This window comes from Clytia hemisphaerica, unplaced genomic scaffold (assembly GCF_902728285.1).
Source record: "Clytia hemisphaerica strain Z4C2 unplaced genomic scaffold, Clytia hemisphaerica genome assembly, whole genome shotgun sequence".
NCBI classification, from domain to species: Eukaryota; Metazoa; Cnidaria; class Hydrozoa; order Leptothecata; family Clytiidae; genus Clytia; species Clytia hemisphaerica.
This window is the reverse complement of record NW_027103768.1, coordinates 722813-743196: the sequence shown is the minus strand read 5'-3', so window position 1 is coordinate 743196 and position 20384 is coordinate 722813. Positions and strand designations below refer to the sequence as shown.

The window sequence follows — 20384 nt, the reverse complement described above, 5'->3', positions numbered from 1 at the left end:
GAGTGAAATTTTTTCATGTTGATTTGTTAACTGATTTGTTTCTTTTAGATGACCAAAATACAAAAAAAATAATTCAAAAAAGAACAGACAAAGTACAGAGATAACTGACATGACATAAAAATTGACTTGACAATGACTGCCCTTACCTATGGTATGGTATTTTATTTTTTCATTATTACGAAAATAACAACAACTTACTTACATTAACTTGTTTCAACAATGACGACAAAATCACCACTACAACGAACTGCATCAGCTGTCGGTAAGAGAGGACTTAACTAATTCTCTAATGCACTAACAGCACAAAACAATGCATGCACACAGGTAATTTTCACACATTCATTCTATTTTCTGTTTACTTTAACTTAAGAAGAGCTAAAGCTTTTTTCAAAATATGGGAAATGTATTATTGTATCAACAAAATTTGAATTTCCTTTTCAAGATATCCATACAGACTTGGTAAAAGCATGTGAAGAAGGAGATTTAAACCTGTTGATGAGTCTATCCTACAACAATCAGAACGTCTTCAGTAAACTCATCTCTGGAGATTTGAATTATCCACATAAGAGTAAATATGGTTCTTATAAACCTGGTGATTATCTCTTCATTGCCTGTGAGAACAATCATTCAGATGTTGCTGCACAACTATTGATATTTGGAGCTGAGAACAGACCCTTTGGGAAACTGACTCCACTTTTGGTTTGTTGCAAACTTGGTCATCTGGAGGTAAATTTTAGATGAGATATGCAAACTCTGTCACAGTTTGTTTATGCACATGGTTTATTTTTCGATGTTTACCTATTATATCAGGTCTGCCTGCAGTTCATCATTTTAATGTTATTTTCTTCAATTTTCCTCAAATTTTAAAGCTAATAAACAACTCTAGATTGATTTGGTTGTTTCTAGGCTTTGAAAATTTTAGCACCAAAGAAGTTTCCTTTACATGTTGATGATATGCCTCTGAAAGATTCACCCATATTCTACTGTTGTCGATATGGTCATACTGAATTGTTGAGTTACATCATTGAAGAGATTCCAGGTATACTGAGTCGTAAATCATTTGGTGGCCTCGGAGAATGTCCTAAAACAAGATATATTCAAGAATGGTCTGAGTTGACCAGAATCATCAAGAAGGAAGAAGAGGTGGTCATAGGTACGTCTTTTTAATCAAAGGCTACGTTATTTTTTATCTATCTCGCTAACATACTTATTTATTGCCCTTTGAGGGGCTCTTTATGGCTGCTACCTTAATATCACGATAGTGAAAAAAATTCTAATTTGAATCATTTTAACTTTCTTGGAATTAGGCTGAATTAGGCAGTATGTAGTTTTGCTTTCTTAGTTCATTTCCTTTACCAAAAACATTCACTGTTATGAATATGATTTCTTTCTCTTTTTTAGGTACAATGTTGTTGTTCATTGCATGTTTGTTGGAACACAGAGATATGGTGGAGTTCCTGATCAAGAAAGGAGTTGGTGTCAATACAAGTCTCTCCAAAAATCAATTCTATGATTACCTCTCGCCACTTTCGGTAGCATGTAAAACCAACAATATGGAAATCATTGAATTTCTTTGGAAAAATAAAGCGGAAATTACTGAATCCATTGCTATTCAAAATCCTGAAATCACCGGAACTTTATTGGAAAGGTACTCCAAATTTTGCTATTTCAATCAGCATCTGGATACGTTTCAGTTATGATATGAATTGTGGTTTGATGAAATTATTTTAAGTTATACTCCCTTTTTATTTCTAACTTATTCTTTACTAGACATACACAACCCTATACAAGAACATATAGCGTGAAAACTGTAATCAAAGACAAAACACCTCCTATAGAATTCAAGTCATTTTACTGGGACAATCTAAACCTTCACAAGATCCATTTCTCCTGGCTGGAAGCTTATGGCAATAAAGTTGCACGAGTGGATATCCACAGTAACAAACTATCCAGTTTACCAATCAACTTTTTTGAGTTGTTGCCGAACTTGGAAGATCTTGACATCTCCTGCAACACAATTACCAAGTTGCCAGATGATGGAGTACACGATTTGAGGTATTTCTTTCAATTCATTGTCTTGGTTTGATCACTTTTTTCCCAAGATAACAAACTGTTAGATTAAAATATTGTGTATAAAAATGAAAGGGAAAGCAATAGAACTACCGGGTGCGCCACAAAAAAGTTTCTCTCTTTTAAACTAATTTTCTCGAAATTTAAAAGTTTTAAAAGAACCATTCCTATTTCATTAGAAAGAAGAAAAATAAACTTAAATATTGATGGGTCATTTATTGAATTCGATTTATTAGATCAAAAGTTATGCTCAATTGAATAAAAAAGTTACTTTCGGAAAATGCTCAAAAACGTTAAAAATTGACCTATCAAATTAAACAGAAGCATAATTGCATGATATATCAGTATTTTCGTTTCAGTCATCAAAAATGATAATTAGCTGTCTAAATGACCTTTTTGTTATTTAAAGGAAGATTGAATTTCAATGAAAGGAAGAAAATTCGTCGAAAAAGGCCAAATAATCTGGTAAAACTTTAAAAATACATCAAATATGGGTTTCGAAGTAGATTCAGCCTTACATAGACTTTATCCAGTCTAGAACCAAAAATCTGAGGAAAATTTCGGTAAAACTAAATTAAATTGATTTTGATGAAGATTTTTAACCCTTTCGATTTCAGTTTCAAAATTTATGTGTTTTGTTACTGAAAAATGCTCTTAATCATGTAAAGCCTATTGCGATTGCTAGTTTTTATAATGCAATTTTGATAGGTCGATTTTTAACGTTTTTGGGCACTTTCTGAAAGTAACTTTTTTATTCAATTGAGCATAACTTTTGATCTAATGAACCGAATTTATCAAATGACCCATCAAAATCTAAGTTTATCTTTCTTCTTTCCAATGGAATAGGAATGATTCTTTTAAAATTTTTCGATTTCGAAAAAATCAGTTTCAAAGAGAGAAACTTTTTTGTGGCGCACCCGGTATTTTATAAAAACTCTTTTCCATAAACACAAGAGGATACTTTTCAACTTGATTCAAACTTACAATATTGTGCTTGATGATTTTTTAGAACTTGCAAGCATTTTATGAATTATCCGCCAAGACCCGTGCATTTTTTATCAATACAGTTTACAACCATTTTCTTTCAGACTGACTCGAATAATTGCATGCAGCAACGAGATAACAACGATCCCCTTGGCTTTCTTTCTCAACCCACATATTTCATTCATGGATTTTTCGAAGAATAAACTACTCACCTTACCCTCCTTCAGTAAAGATCAAAGTGGAACAGTCAGCCCTAATGAATGCTTTTGGGATTGTCGAAATTTGAAAGTGTTGAAATTATCAAGGAACTTACTGACAGATCTACCGAAAGCTATACACGGTGCAAAGGGACTTGAGAAATTGTCTTTGGATGAAAACCAGTTTACTTCCTTTGAAACTGTTTGGAGTTGTCCACTGGTAAGAACTCTCTTTTTCATTTTCTACAGAATTCCTTTTTACTATATAGAAATAAAGTCTGATTCTTTTTACTGATGATTAAATCAACTTTTCAGGTGGAGCTTGATATTTCGAAAAATAAACTGGCACAGTTTTCTGGTATGACCAAATTAGTCTGGTCGAAATCTTTGATCAGGTTGAATCTGTCGCGCAACAGCCTTCGGAGCATCTCAACAAGTATCAGTCATCTCCAGAATCTTCAATACCTTGACTTGAGCCACAACCGAATCAGTACCCTACCTCCTGCAAGCAATTGGAAATGTTCTATGCTCATGAAATTCGATCTTTCTCACAATAAGGTAGCTGTTTCCACTATTTTTTAGTAATAAAACAGTATCTCTTGTGAACCCTATCTGACTGGCTAGGTGTAGAAAAGCAGGAACTAACTCTCAATTTATGGAGATTTCTCCAGACATACCCCATCTATCAAATAAAAGGCAGTACTCTAGTCAACAAAGAGACGTCTTATATATTTTACTTTGTTGATCACAGTTCACCGGCAAATCTGCATATGATGGAATGGCAGAGAAACCATTTGTCAGTACTTGTGAATTTCCTGCCGAACTTTTTCAACACACCTTGGAAAATTTGAACCTCAGTGACAACGATTTGCAAGTCTTCCCGGATACCATTTGTGAATTAACAGCATTGCAAGATCTCAATTTGAGCAGGTGAGTCATTGGGTCAAACATTTTATGTAAAATCATCGATATGACATTGGAAACCAATTTTATTTTCTTGATACGATAAGCCAGGATAAGCGTGATATGAAAAGAAGCAGCAAGATTATTTTTTCACTGAAAACCAACCAATTTTTTAAATGAATCATTTTCCTATGAGAATTATTTCATGTTCCATTGCTGCATTTTTATAGGAATCACAATTTACATACGATACCAAGCACATTGGGAAAACTGAAGAATATTTGGACGCTGAAACTTGCTGAATTAACTATTCCTGAATTAGCAAGTTTCAACCTCGATGGTAAGCTTGTTGCATTGATCTAGGGGTTTATAAACAATCAGCAGGCCTCTGAAGGAAAAAGACTGTCTTCGAATTCAAGTTTTGTGTGCCACTTCAGTTGTCATTTCAACATTTAAAACTCGTAGATATCTAAGAATGTCCATAGATTGTCTGTCACAGTATTATAAATCTTTGGTCTGCAAGCAGAAAGAATTTGATTTTAAACTTGCAACTAAGACTTCTCTGATGAAAAGACTTAAAGGTTTTGTTTTGATTGAAAGGTCTGATGATGCTGATGTAGTAAAAACAAGAGAGACAAGATTAGAAAAAAGTTTTGAAAAAATGAAAATGCATTTAATAAAAAAACATTCCTCAAACAAAGGGGACTTTTACTGATACTCTTTCGAATGTTTGTTGGTCAGCCTAAGCTGAGCATTCAAATAGGTAAAATTTTCCAGTTCCACCATAAGACGACAAAAAAAAATCCGATTTTCCGATCTCACTTTGATTTCTAAACTTTCTTCCGATCGGGTTAACTTTTTGGGTGCTTTTAGCGTGCGTTGTTTTTACAGATCATAATGTAGTGTTTCAAGATGGCGGTTCAAGTCAGATGTGATAAGTCAGTGTTGTTGTACCAAAGTATTTCCAGTGTAAATCTGTTGCAAACTTCAATTTCTGTCATTTATTTTTTTAACTCGGCAAATCAAACACATGATTTTCATCAAGGGGATTCTTTTTCTACATCTTTTGAAGGTTTAAAGCCGTTTGCTCAAGTTTTTGTTTATGTTGAATTTTCTGATAATTTCTATTGCTGCTTTTTGATAGTTTTTGCAATAAAAACATATTTTTCTTGTTTGCCTCTAGGGGGATTGATGGTGTTATAATGTTATTGGAATTTGATAAAGTTTACAAAAGTACAGCTACTGTATAAATTTGATAAAGACTGGATGCAATCGTTTTGGACTTGGTGTTGGACGTGTTTGTGATAAATGATATAAAGGCGAATCGCAAAAAATTGTTTGGTTCCCGTCATTTCCACTTTAAAAAGTGGGAGTCGTTCGGTCAGTCGGTCGAAAATAATTTTCTGTTAAGAAGCAGCTACATCTTGTTGATAGGGAATCCGTTTGGACTGATCCGAATTTTAAAATTGAGAAACCGTGGATAAACTGGTGTTTTCGGTTTACTCTCCATAAGCATGCAGCTCTCTACTTCGATTTGAAAACTTGTAAACACAGAGTGGAAATCCAGCAAAGCAGCGGAAAAGCTAATTCCGACCCTCCAACTCTACCTGCTGACCGTAAATCAGGGTCGGTCAGATGACGGGAACCAAATGATGACATCATATCTCCTATTGTTAGACTTGCAAAATTATGACAAATGGTCTTTGGAATTTGATCATTTATATTAATATTAATATATACAGTTCTTGTTGAAATTGATCAAACTATTTTTCACGCAGTTCCGGACGCAGATTGTGTTTTTCTAACATTTTCGAACCTTGGCGCACGTTTTGACTGAATGATGGAATAGAATGAATGGCGATAACAGTTTATAGATATCTCTTATCAGACTTGCAGAAAGCGGGCTGCCGTCAAGTTACACAACATGCACACTCTCGTCACAACTTGCACAGCCATAACAAACAGATCAAGCTGGTCTTCATTTAACATTGTTTTATAGTAAGTTTAAAAAACACTGCCAGTGCTTGGTACAGAAGAGAGGACTCCCAGTTGAAATTAATTGCTACACCGCTGCCCTGTTGAATTTATTTATTATGGTCGTGTGTTTATTCCGCCAAGGCGGTAAATCAATCGCCCAAATTCATAGACCAATCAAAAGCGAGTTTAAAGCAAAACGGGGGAAAAATGAGCTACTTATGAATTTTAAGTTTTGCTTTCGATTATCATTTGCGACCAGCAAAGTCTTCAAGATGGTTGTGTGCATGTTGTGTAACTTGACGGTACTAAACTACAAAATTTATTTACGCAGACTGCTGACGTTTTGGCAATTTTCTTATTTATTTCTAGTATATATAACACTTTGGTCAGATATGGATACTGTCTACATCCAACAGAAAAAATGTATCATAACTTACTGGAATGAAATTAACAAAAAGTTTAATTACACTATGTTTCTCTTTCATTTTGTAGTAATGAACTATAGCTTACTTTAATCGTAGAAATTTTAGCGAGACTAATTTTAGCGTATATTAGCGAGCCAGGAAAATCTTGATTTTTTTTGGATTTATTTTAGCGAATCACGATTTCAAAAAATTTCGCGTTGATAAATTTTAGCGAATACTCGTATTACATTATTGATTGAATTCGTTTTCTAGCATTTTTTTGCACTGAAAACCTTTTTATTGATAAAAATGCATCAAGGCAATATAACCAGAAATTTCGCGTGGATAAATTTTAGCGATCTAGCGATTCGGCGTGTTTTAGCGAGATTTATTTTAGCGAAAACAGGGAAAACTCGCTAAAACGCTAAAATTAGTCTCGCTAAAATTTCTACGATTAAAGTAATTGTTTGATGTCATAGAAACAGTGCTACAATGCTAAAGAGAAGTATACTTTGAGCTTCTCGTGGGGGGGGGGGGTTGGAGGAGCTCTCAGGCTTGTTTTAAATAATTTTAAATCAAGTTATGAAATGTTTCACATTTTGTACATTATTCAACATTTTTAGTCTACTCTGTTTCAGTACATCTCTTACATCTGTTAACCCACTTATTAAAGCTATCTAGCTAAGCTCTATTGGCTGACCTTCCAGCCTCGGCTGGTTTATTATGTTTATAATAAATAGAACGTTTTCTATCTATAATCAAAACATTCGATTGTAAATTTGCTTGAAATCAACTTTGCTATTTTTTTGTTTACAAAAGCAATAGAATGTTTGCAGGATATCGTTGCGCAAAAATGTAGCTTTAATTTATCTGACTCAGCATGAAGACACTGCCTAAAATAAGCTCCTTTTTTATTATCGTAGAAAACCTTTAATGAGACTTTTCGAATTGTCCAGATTCACCAAGGGTTGTTGCTTATACACCATGTTCCAATCGCTTTAACTATGCACTCGTTTTTGCCATTATGTAGAAACCACTCTCAAGGAAGGTATTCTAATTAAACTGACATGGTTTCCACGTGATAGTAAAAGGAGAGTGCGAATGGTCTTTAGATCTTCTACAATGTGATCACAGTTTAGAGTAAAATAACCAAAGATTATTTTTTCTCTTCTAGATAAAAACGTTGCGAAAGATATCCTACCTTTCTTGAGAGCAAAACTAAGGAAATCAGAATCTTTCAATCGAATGAAACTCATGATTGTTGGTTTACAGGTATGGGAAGTATAATCAGTACTAGTTTTAAGTTTCATTCTCTTGATAGAAATTTGAATTCTTCCTACTGCTTCGCGTCTTTGAACCTTTAACATTATATCGCTGCTACACGAACTTCTAATTTAAATTCACATTTCAGGGTCGTGGAAAAACTACTTTGTTGTCAGTCATACAAGGGAAAAACCTGCCAGAAAACATTTCGACTGTTGGTATTACTGTTGAGCAATTCACGTTACCGTTAAAGTCTAAACTGCCTGGCTTCCTTGTGGTAAGTAACTTCTTCTAACAGCCAAGATTATATTCCAAAAGAGCATCCAAAAGAGCTGTTCTTTCCATTAGGGCTATAAGCTTTCATTCGTTCACTTTTAGAGTAACCAGAAACCAGGGATCAAGTTTAGTGCATGGGATTCTGCAGGCCAACAAGTGTATTACGCGACCCATCAATGTTTCTTGACTAGTCAAACACTTTATTTGGTGGTGTTCAATGTCACCCATGGTCGTCAAGGAATCATTGATCTAGAACCCTGGCTTGCCAATATTCAGGTATTTACTTGTTAAGTTTCTAAATGGAAATTTCGACCTGGTATATTTTCCAATTTTCTTTTCGAAGTCTTTCTAGCAACTTCAATTTGGTCATAAGACACTTTCTAATAACGATTTTATTACATGGATTCTATACAATTTCAGGCTCGTGCAAAGAATTCGCGTTGCATTATTGTGGGAACGCACACAGACTGTATGCCCAGTGAGAACAAAAAGCAAACGTTGGCAGGTTACGAGAAAGAAATTCATACGCGTTACTACAAGAAGAAAGGATTCCCGGACATCGAAGGCTACTTGTTCATTTCAAGCGTCAGTGGTGAAGGTGTGGAGGGTATGAGACAAATGATTTACAATGTGGCTGAGTCAATGAACAGTGGAAGCAATACATTGACTGGTGCTCCTAATCGGAAAATGGTATGAACGGTTTTCACTCGCCCTCATAAGAACACCATATTATATCACTCCTTGTAACCTCCTTCCTCTCGCTAAAAATAGGTTGACTTTAAGATCTCTTTCCTTTTTCAATCACTTTCCTTTTTCATTCTCTAGGATTGTTAAGTAAGATACTTTAAAAGGAGAATTACTTGAGGAACGTTAACAACATAATTTTTTTGCCGAGAAGGAGTTTTTCCAGTGAAATGTAAGTAATTAGTAGACTTTAGATCATCTTTTTGTATAATACAACGCGCTTCATTTTATCTCCACCCTTACCGAAACGGAAAAGTTCGTTTTATCAGACAATTTAAGTAAAGACGATTATATTTCTCTTCCAGGCTCCTCGCAGCTACATCAACTTATACGACGAAATTTTGAAAGAGAAAGATCGGCGCGCCAAGAATTTTATCCCTCCAATACTTACGACAGATGAGATGTTACAGTTGGCTGATCAAAACCCTGAGGATAATGATATCTTCACCGTGGAAGAATTGGTCCTAGGTGAGATTAAGTACCTATTGTTTGGAGTTTTTATAAGATACTTTAATAATTGGTCATTTAAAGTAATAAAAATGACGCGTTCTTTAGAAAAAGTAACAAAATTGTTTTATTAATTGTTAACGACCAACCAAATCAAATAAGAGCTTGTAAAAACTCCATCTCGTCCCATTGTTTCATCGAAGACTTTATGAGACCTTTTAGCAAGACTGTCAGCTGGATGTACACAGTATATTGGAATGATACAGAATCGAATTGTGAAGCCTTTCTACGAGAAGCCGTTTTCCGAAATAAAAGTTATGCTATCATTCTATCAGGTTATGGTTAAGTATATAAAAAATTTTCTGAGATTTAAGAAAAGACGTTTTGTTTTTCAGCAACACGATTTCTTCACGAGAACGGGATAGTTTTACACTTCGACGATCATTTACATGAACTGAACAACATTTTTTTCATCGACCCTTCATGGTTGGTAGACATGTTCGCTTTGGTGGTCACCATTCCCGAGTGCAATCGGTACGCCCAATCGGGATACATCGAACGCAAAATGTTGATTCAAATCCTCAGTGAAAACCCACGGCTTCCAGAAAACTTTTTACCACAGGTATTCATTTCCTTTCGTCCTGTCATATCTTTAATACTGATAGATTCATAGACTTGGCTTCTCCTTTTAAAAAATTTCTCGTCAATATTTAGTTATACTTACAGTTACAAACAATAAAACTTCTTGAAATAATTAGGCTCAATTCATGATATGCACCATTGCAATGTCTTCCATTCCACCCAATAGCTGATTGGTTGAAAGTGACGTAAAAGCAGTCAATACGTCACTTTCAACCAATCAGCTATTGGGTGGAACGGAAGACATTGCAATGGTGCATATCATGAATACTCAATTCTTTCTTTTCAGTATTTGAGATTATTGGAGAGGTTTGAAATCGCGTTATGTTTGGACGTGCAAACACAGTTTCTCATCCCTGCAATGTTACCCAGTGATCGACCAGAGTTGACGGAACAATTGGAGAGATACATCGAAATTGAACTTGCAAATGATTCCAAACATTACTGCTTGAATCGAACTTACCATATGAGTTATATTCCAGCTGGATTCTGGAGTCGTCTCATCGGTAAGTTGTTACAACTTTCTTATTGATTATTTAATGGAAATATAGTTTCAGAATTTATATGACAAATTATTTGAAACTGATCAAAACAAGATTTAGGATACGACTTTGAATATGTTTATATTATACTTTACTTTTTGCATACAGCCCGACTAATGATAGCTGTTCAGAAGTGGGGAATGCAGATCTCCGATGAGCCGACATCTGAGACAGAAAATTATGAGCACAAAGTGTGGCGAGAAGGAGTAATGGTCACCTATGATGATGGTTTTTATTTGGTCGAATCTTTCCACGATGAGGTATTTATCTAAAAAGTTAAAGAGATAATCAGATGGTTTGTAATATGTGGGATCCTTCTATTGTCCTGAGCGAAATTTCAAAATATTTTTGCCTAACTATTTTCCAAAGTCGAGATATTTTGTCAAGAGTTTTTGGCTTTTACAGGGTTCAGACAGACCCTGGAAAACCTGGAAAACCTGGAAATATGATAAATTTTCAGAAAAATCAGGGAAACTCAGGGAAACCCAGGGAAAAAAATTTTTTTTCCCAATCTGCTCAGGGAAACTCAGGGAATTTTATTTTTTGAAGAATGAATTTAAAATTTTTAAAGTTTTTTCTTAGATTCATTTAGATTTTTGCTAACAACAAAACTTACTAGTTTTAAAAGATACTAATTTAAGTAGATTGTTGGCAGAGATATATTTTTTGTCTTGAAAATATGCTGGAATGTGTTCGTCTTCAATTTTAGTGTTGTGTTTGCAGTAGTTTATTCAATTTATCTAGATGATAGGTGCTAATCAAGTAGATTGTTGTGTTGACAGAGAGAAAGACACTTACTAATAAGGTTTTATTTTTTTTAGAAATAAGTAAAAATGAGTAAGCAAGAAAAAACATATTTTCAAGATAATTGGTCAGAAATAGACGAGTTTAAAGATTGGATTGCTCGATCATCAGTTAATACTCAAGCAAGCGTTGTTACAAGACTTTTGAGCTATCAAATATGGAGTTCAGGCACTTAGAAGTCACGCATCTGGAAAGAAACATAAAGAGATAACACAGAAAGTGTCTTCCTTTTTTAAAACGAAACCAGTTAAAGAGTCGTCACATGAGCAGAAATCAAAAGAGGATAACGAAAGGACAAAAAAGTCTCAAACAAGTATAGAATTGACTCTTACTTCTGTGCAGATGTTACCAAAGCGGAGATTCGGTGGGCTCTAGATGGTATACTGAAGGGAAACTCGAACAATCAAAACGCTAACATCAGTCCCCTCCTTAATGCATGTTTTCCTGGTCATGAAACGATCAAGTTATTTTCACTAGGAGCTGATAAGTTACGATACTCTTGCAATTATGGTTTAGCTCCATATTTTCGTTCCATTCTTCAAGACGAAGTTAAAAAGTCTGAAATCTATGTCATGTCTTTCGATGAAAGTCTTAATGATGTAAATCAGAAATGCCAAATGGATCTAATTGTTCGATATTGGGATGAGAAAACTCAACAAGTCAACACACGCTGATCTTCTGGAGCATTTTAGCAAGACTACTGAATCTTTAGACCCATCTAAGATGGTTCAAGTTTCAAAGGATGGACCAAATGTCAATCTAAAGTTTCTGAAAACGTTAATTTCTTCTCGTGAAGAGATAAAGCTTCCATCTCTTGTTGACATCGGAACTTGTCCATTATGTACATACAGTCAATAATTCTTTTCAAGTTGGGGCTAAGAATGCAGAGTGGGACTTAAAAAAACACTAAAGGGGATCTGGCAAATCTTTCACGATTCTCCTGCACGTCGTGAGGATTACGAAAAAGAAACAGGGAGCACAGTTTACCCAAAAGCTTTCTGAAAATTACATACGCATAGTTGGTATTGATTTTTCCGTCAGTTCATTGCTTCAAAACTTAAACTTGAGTCCAATTTTATAAAAAATGAACTACCGATGGATTCACAAGTGGTTCTTATTCAGGTCTAGAAAGCCCAGGTATATACCAAAATATGAATTTTTAAGCATTCTTTTTTAGTTTTTTTTTTCAAGACAGTGTAAAATTTTCAAGGTTTAGGGTTTAAATACCTTAAATATGAACGTTTTGGGACTTCAAAGTCCACCATTTTCAACATTTTACTGCATAAAATTTGAAAAATTTTTAGACTCAAATCTAATTTTGTTAAGGCTTTTTAAGCTCTGAACACGCACCTGTATTTGCAGTTTTCTCAAAATGGAAAAAACAGATTTAAAAGTTTTTTTTAGTTTTAAAGTGTTTATTCATATGCAGTATTTGCAGGTATTTGTAGCTTTAATTTTTACCTTAGGTTTACCATTTCATTTGTGTGCCTTTTGTTTAAAGATACATCTCTTTTGACTCTGCTTAGTTTTTATGGTTTGCTTGATACTCAGGGAAAAAATAGCTAAAATGAGGAATTTCTCAGGGAAAAAACCTTTGAAAATTGATTAAAATTCAGGGAAACTCAGGGAATTTTTTTTTCGAAGGTCTGTCTGAACCCTGTTTTAGGATGAAAACAATAGACTTTCAACGTAAAAACCCGTGTAAAGAACCCATCTTCAAAAAATTAAAATTTTGATATCTCAATTTTGGAAAATTGTTACACAAGAATATTTTTTGAGGTTTTACTAAGGAGCACAGAAGGTGTCTGTAATCTAAATATCTTATCCCTTTAATAATCATATCTAGCACCAAATCAACCCTATTCCTTCTCGCTCGTTTACGATATCTTGAAAAGCTTATGCAAGCAATTTAGGATCCAAACTTTGTCTTGGAATCAAAAGAAAGAATGAATATAATTAAACTTTTCAAACCTCATCAGATCCTTTTGAAAACCAAGCCCCCTTGAACTCTAATCTTGCATGTTTCTTCAGACACAGTACCCAGCATGGAGCAACAAAGGAGTTTCGATCACAGTGTGGTCATTGGAGCAAGATTTCTCGGTAATGGGGTTTATCGTCGACCATTTGGATATGTTGATCACTGAATGGTACCCAGGTATGAAGAAATGTGGTCTTTTCTCTCCTTTCTTCATGTTATCTTTGATAACGAATCCAACCTCCACAGGAATTACTTCTTAACAAAAAAGTTTTATTCATGTCAAAAGATTTAATTATCATCCATTTAACTGAAGAAAAATCTTATGGTAAGTAAGGGGGTGGACGCTTTGTTTTTTTAACACTACTTTTCTTCGTTAGGTTTGGAAGATGTTGATAACAATGGAGATTGTTTGGTTCAAAAACTCATCACTTGTCCCATGTGTCGTAAAAACCGTCAAGACGTTCTACAAAATGAGATCATAGGTTTCCGACCGATCAATCGATATGATACTGAATACAGTCATTATTTCAGGGACGTTCAGCATGTCAACCAGTTCTATCTGTTGACTTGTGCATCAGCTGCAATCAGCTATAAAGCCATCCTCTGTGAGAAGCATCCCCAACAATATGTGGATTTGAGCTTAGTTGTACCTGACCTCATGTTGACCGATCTCCCACCTTATTTTGTCATCGATCCAGGCCGCTTCATGTTTGCGCCCTCGGAAGAAACCCGTCTTGGCGTAGGAGGGGCGGGTGGCGTTTATAAAGGAGGTTACAAAGAGTGCCAAGTGGCGGTCAAGCAGTTCCATTCCACTACCAAAGCAAAGTAAATTCATTTTCATTCTTGTCTCGCCTTTTTTATTTCTGTCAACTTATCTTTGGCTGTTTTTAATCTCAATATAAAAAGGAATCGGAACTCTTAATAGTCATCAAATCTATTCTTTTCAGACAATTCGACACGTCGATGGCAGAAGAGCGAGATGAAACAGATGGGATAAGCAATGTCTTCAAACCCACTCCACAAAGCACACAAGAACAACTTGAAGATACCAAAATCATCCAAGCTTTTTGGGAACTTAGGCAAGAGGTAGCCGGTTTTGCAATTACTGTCCTTTTCCTCCTCTTTTTACCAAGTCATTACTGAGATGTTTTCTCCATCTATCTTTATTACCTTATGGTATTATATTGACTAGGCGTAGTGGTGTGGTGGTCATCGCTCTTGACTTCCGTCTGGGAGGTCCGAGTTCGATTCCCGCTGTAGTACTACGGTTCACTTGAACACACCTTCGCCCGGGTCAACCCGGGTCAACCCATACCATGTGAGGGGAATTGGGTACCACTACTCTGATACAAGAGTGTGGGTGATATGCCAGACATTGTGATGTGTTGTGTCACTCAACCCGTTCTGCGCCTGCGACGAGCTATATGCTCTCCCGCGTAGATCGAGTGTCATCACTATGCATCATGGCATCATGTGTCTCGCGTGCACTGAACCAGTGGTTGAAAAAGGAGGAATTCCTATTTCGTAAGGAGTCCATAACTTCATTGTACTGACTTCTTGAACTATTTGTACCAGATGACATTCAATCGTAACACTGCTTCTTTGTTTACCATATACAACAGGTATCAATGCTTTGCCGTCTCCAGCACGCCAACATCATTCAGTTTATCGGTGTATGTCATTCACCTTTGTGTTTCGTGATCGAGCTTGCACCACAAGGAAGTTTGCAAGGGATATTAGAGAAGAAACAACAACAAAGGGACGAACATTCAGATGGGTTGGTCTCAGATAGTCATATGTATGGCTCCATACTGGGAAGATTCATCAGTTATAAAATCGCGTTTCAGGTATTTGTGAATGCTTTTAGCTTAATGATTATTTCCCGAGACCTTGTTCGCAAAATGCTGACACGTTCTCAAAAGTGCTCAATACTCGATCGAAACAAGCTGCTTTCATTCTTTTCTTTCAACATGTGTCTTGAATTGAATGTTCAGGACATTCCCTTTTCATTATTTCTATTTGATTTTTGACAGGTGATCGATGCGCTGTATTACTTGCACGATTCCGAAATCGTTTATCGGGATTTGAAATCGGATAACGTCCTGGTGTGGTCACTTGATCCAAATGATGTCATTAACATCAAACTTTCTGATTACGGAATCGCCACTTTCTCCACGCCCCAGGGTGTGATTGGTGAGGGTGGAACGCACGGTTTTCAAGCACCTGAAGTACGGTTTAGTTCACCTTATGACGAAAAGGTTTGTATTCTTTTTATTCTAGTGCAAACCATGTTATGGAAAATGCTTTTTAGATCTAGTTGAAATCGCGTGGATTCACCTTTCACTAAAAACGTCTATTTTAAAAGAAGTCATCTACTCAATATCTGTCCTTGCAAGACTTGATCCCGAAATCTCACAACTTTCCTTTTTTTAATCTTACAGGTTGACATCTTTTCCTTTGGAATTTGGCTTTACGAGTTGTTGTCCGGCTATCGACCGTTCCGCACTTTTCGGACAGGATCAGAGATGAAAAAGGCTATACTTCGTGGTGTTCGACCAAACTTGAGACAAGATTTCATCAACTCAGATCTTCCATTCCTCGAATGTATCATGGAGGTATTCTCAATTTTCTCGCCTACTTCCAAACATGCTTAATATTGATTAGTGAAATTCAAGGCAAAAGGCACAATTTTCTTATCAGCAATTATTTTGATCGTTTAAGTATGTGAATATACATCCGTCACATTGGGCCATTTCATTTTATATCCATACAGGGGGGGCTGTATGGATTTTTAATGAAACAGTCCATTAAGACATCAGAACCATAGTATTTTTTACTGACGAATATTTTATTGATCGATGAAGTTTTCGGATATGCCATTTTCTTCTTATGGGTCCAGTTTTTGTGGGATCATAGATTTTAATTTTATTTTTTCTCTTTGGTAGGACTGCTGGCAACAGAATCCGAACAGTCGACCTTCCTCTCAAGAACTTGCCATGTGTTTGAAGCAACCCGATGTTTGTATGCTGCAAAACATCTATCCTCCTTCCGATGTGCTGACCTTGCAGAAAGTTCGTGTCGCTATCCCATGGACTCGCTCTGGTAAGTTTCCTACATAGTTTCAAGAGGATTACATCCTCTGCTAAACCCCATGTGTAAGATTTTCTTTTTTTGTCCGCGAATTAAATATCTGTAAACACTATCAAGCTTTCTTTGAGTTAAAAGAAAAAAATTTTTTTTTTGGAAAGGGCTTGGTACTCAAAAAATGAAAGAGTGATTTTAGGCTTACTTTAAAGAAAAAGTTGAACACGAAGAATGTCGGTGCTCTAAGAATTATCAATGGATTGCTTTTAGAAAAATCAGCAAAGGAAGAAGAGATTTTAATTTGGTCAGAGTATGGAGCCGACAGACGCTACCAGTTGATCGACATTCGTAATGATAAACCTTCTAACAACAACAACAATCGAGAAAAAATCTTGGCTGGTCCCAGGATTCTTTGCGCATGTCAAGTGGAGAATCATGTTTGGTTGGGAAACGAGGTATCAAAGGTATAGGTTCCAATACCAGAAATGTTCGTTATTCGCATGTAATACGCATTCTGCTTACATTATATTACCTTGGAGAAACGAAATAAGTTTTCATATGAAGACTATCCATTCATTGAGTGTTTTTTTTGGTTTATCCATTCATTGAGTGATGTTGAGTATTTGTTCAAAAATAATCACTTATTCATCTCCCTAATCATTTCCAGGGATGTCAAATCGAAGTATTTGGCCAGCTCTCTAACCAACAGAGACCGTCCATTTTATGGAAGTTCTCATTGGCCAAACTGAAGTATGCTCTTGACATGAAGACCTATCAACATGACGTGAGAATTCTGTTTGATAATTATACAGTGTTTGTATCCTATAAATTGACATCTGTTGGCAGAAATTCGTCACCATTTTTTTTGACAATCCTCTCCGCAAACAAGTTCGTACCACTGACATTTTGAGTTTGAATTTTGTATGTCCTGTTCCCTAAACACAAGTCCTAGGGGCATTGCTGGAATTTCCAGATTCGTGTATTTTGCAGACAATCAAATGTTGATCTTTTTTACCACGATATGAAATATTATTCTATTGTTCCTTCTTTTCTTCTGCACAGGGCATTCTGAAGGTGTTCGCATCTTTGGTGGACGGTCATTTATGTATATTCACCAAAGACTTGCACAGCACCTCCAACAGTCGCCCTATCTTCGACGAAACTGAAGAGGATATTGTTCAATTCGAAAAAGATAAATGGGACGTTCAAGTAGGGTTCTCTATCTTTCGATTCTTTTTTAGCCATCGCCCTTATCCCAGCGATTTACTAGTAGGAAGGATAACGATAGTTGGACCAGGCCTTCATGTGTCTCCTCCCTCGCTGTCCTATTTATACTGTGATAACAGATTTGCAACGATTCTCTTTTCAGGATTTGAATCTAGGTACACGAGGTTATCCAGCAAAATGTATGAGCTTAACACGAAACAATACAGAATTGTGGGTAGGTTCTGGCAGTCTGATAGTGATTGTTGATCCACATAGTAACACCATCAAAGAGCACATCGAAACCACCATTCGCACCAATCGCCTTATTTCACTGATGACGTCAGATGAATTTGACAACATGTGGACGTGTGAACGCGGTATGTCTTTCGTCACGCAATGGGATGTGGCCTCGCGTACTAAATTATGGGAATTTCAATGTAATATTGAGAATCCTGTTGATCGTGTTTTAGTATGTGAGAACACGGGCCACAGAAGTGACTCAGTGACGTCAGTAGATGAAGTTTTTGTTGAGAGTATCAACAATGCGAAGAAAGATGAAACTGAAGTCATTGCAGAAATCCTCGACCTCAAGCCAGTCCCACCTCGTTCACGAACGATCTCTATCACCAAACCTGACAAAATAAGGCGAATTTCGGATGGCTTGTTTGGTACTTCGCCGACCAAAGGTAAATCCAAGGATGATAAAGCTCGTTCGAAATCTGATGACGCTCCTTTGAGTAGCTCACCAAAGAAAAGTCATTTTGCGAAAGAAGAAAACTTTTTGAAAGATCTCGTTAAACCTGATGGTTTTGTTAAACGTTCATTGGTCAAAAAACCGTCTCTGATGCACCCTACGAATGGTCGATCAACACGTAAGAAACAAGAACAAGTACACGCAGAACTTCTCAGCAACTCACTACCACGACAGCGCACTGGTAACGTAGTGACTGGTAAACCTGTACGTGTAACCGGCCTCGTTTATGCTAAAGATGCGTTATGGGTTGGTCGGAATAATGGAGACATTCTGGTCATTGCTATGAAGAATACAGAGCAAGTGAGTAACGGTACAGTGTTGGCGGTTCTTGGTGGTCTTCAGGTGCGCTCGCTTGGTGGCACCAGCAGGACGATCACAAGTTTGTCCAGAATTTCAGAAGATCGTATGTTGGCTTTGGTCAAATTCGATAACAAGACAAACACAAAGTCACCACGACTTCTTCGCACATCAGAGTCAGCGCCCGCCTTTGAGAATTATCAGTTGTTGAAATATGATATCAAATCTACTGATGAGATTGTACAATTCAAATCCCGGCAAGTTTTAAATCATTCATGATCCGAATTTTTTATTTTTATAACTTATTTTTTATGAAACTTTTAAATTAGATATGGGACAAGTATCAAATTATCATATTAATCTTAAAGCCTTTCAAGGTAATTAAGCTTACATATCTTAATGCTGAAATTAGGTCCAAAATTAATATGACTTTCTTCAATTCGAAGCCTAACCGATGGCAATCGTTAAGATCAAAGAGTATCAAAATGGATGTTGATTTATAGTTAGTCTATTATGTATTAGTCGGCATCTTCCCGAACTCTTTTATGTGCGATTTCTCTCATTCTCACGTTTTAGTTTTGTTATGGTTTATTCATACTAGGGAACATATTATAATCAGATCACACGATATGATCACAGTTATATCTTTCCCATAATGAAATCTATAATCAAATAACTTCTACTCAAAATGATAATGGAATCAAAATCAAAAGAATAGAAGCAAATGAAAAGATGATTCTATCTTCAGTATTTAATTTCAACCATGAATTGATTAATTTCTTTTGAAGGCTTGTTTTTCAGCGAAACATGCAAATGAAGAATAAGAAGGCTGGGAATGCATTACAATTCTTAATTATCAAAACAGTGCGAAACAGTGCGAAACGATTGAAAGTCACCTCTTGTTTGATGAAATAAGGAGATCATTTCGCTATTTCTGTTTGTGAAAAATTTGCTTTGAGTACACTCATAAAGCGATGTTGCTCTTGTTTGGTGTGTATCTTCTCCTTCCGTGGACACCATTTGTCTTCACCAACACTGTCGATATTCTTGGTCTGTTCACCTTCACAAACTGCAATGCTGATTCAGCAGAAGATTGCTCCAACGCTCTGGTCAACGAGCGACGAATGTCTTTGCATAATGTTCAGAAAAAATACAGCGAGAATGTCCGCTTATGTTTCAAAGATGTCGAGAACGATCATGAGAAATTGTTCCAGTTGCTCCTTCCCTTGATCGACGGTAAAGAGTACGTCATCCAATGTCGAAATAATCAAACTATGAAACTCAATTATGAGCGATTGTTTATCTTCACTTATCTATCGTTTGATTTGACCAGGATTGCCAGCTCCTTGCTTCTACCTCTGGACACGTTTCCAATGATCTCAGTGACTCACTACGTTATGTATCCAGCGTATTATTTGGACCATCATTTAGCAGTATATAGTTACCAGTCAAGCTTCGGTGAAGAAATGCATCGGGAGGGCTTCATCAAACTGAAAAACCTTTACAACGTTACACTAGGTGCTATTGTGCGTCTACATAAGGGAGATAAAAACATCCATAATCCAGTTAATTGTGTGCCTGGAGAGAGTACAGCCTGGTGTTTATACACAAGCGAAAGTCCTTCTGACTGCTATAAAGAAACTTCTGTTGATGTGTACAACGAAACTGCCATCTCGCTTACAAAGAAGCTGTTAGCAAAGGAGAGACTCTCCTTCATCATACTTGAAGGCGAAAGTCATCTGGTGTCTCGTTTTGATGATATCAAATCAAGCAAAGACGAATTCTATTTGCCATTCACAAAAAAAACCAAAACTG

At 36.1% G+C, this 20384-nt stretch overlaps 1 protein-coding gene and 1 long non-coding RNA gene across 5 annotated transcripts; both read left to right on the top strand.

Annotated features, from left to right (window-relative positions):
- Positions 1-46: 46 nt before the first annotated feature.
- Positions 47-18977, top strand: LOC136805761 (leucine-rich repeat serine/threonine-protein kinase 1-like). 4 transcript variants are annotated; one of them, XM_067062310.1, is made up of 28 exons: positions 47-151; positions 443-726; positions 907-1153; positions 1402-1648; positions 1771-2055; positions 3159-3471; positions 3567-3809; positions 4003-4181; positions 4385-4494; positions 7710-7807; positions 7947-8075; positions 8177-8350; positions 8495-8764; positions 9124-9286; positions 9661-9887; positions 10194-10410; positions 10555-10706; positions 13282-13405; positions 13606-14053; positions 14176-14314; positions 14851-15075; positions 15262-15486; positions 15670-15843; positions 16174-16330; positions 16583-16776; positions 16980-17096; positions 17375-17521; positions 17682-18977. In XM_067062310.1, exons 1-28 carry the CDS (start codon positions 133-135, stop codon positions 18846-18848), a joined length of 6474 nt encoding a protein of 2157 aa, XP_066918411.1. In that variant the 5' UTR covers positions 47-132; the 3' UTR covers positions 18849-18977. The 4 variants fall into 4 exon arrangements, with proteins under 4 accessions (XP_066918411.1, XP_066918410.1, XP_066918409.1 ...); XM_067062309.1 differs by having other exon boundaries at positions 56-262; positions 16583-16767; XM_067062308.1 differs by having other exon boundaries at positions 56-262.
- On the top strand, positions 10851-12775 carry LOC136805763 (uncharacterized). The gene is made up of 2 exons (XR_010846447.1): positions 10851-12026; positions 12461-12775. It is a non-coding gene; the product is annotated as an uncharacterized lncRNA (long non-coding RNA).
- Positions 18978-20384: the final 1407 nt, after the last annotated feature.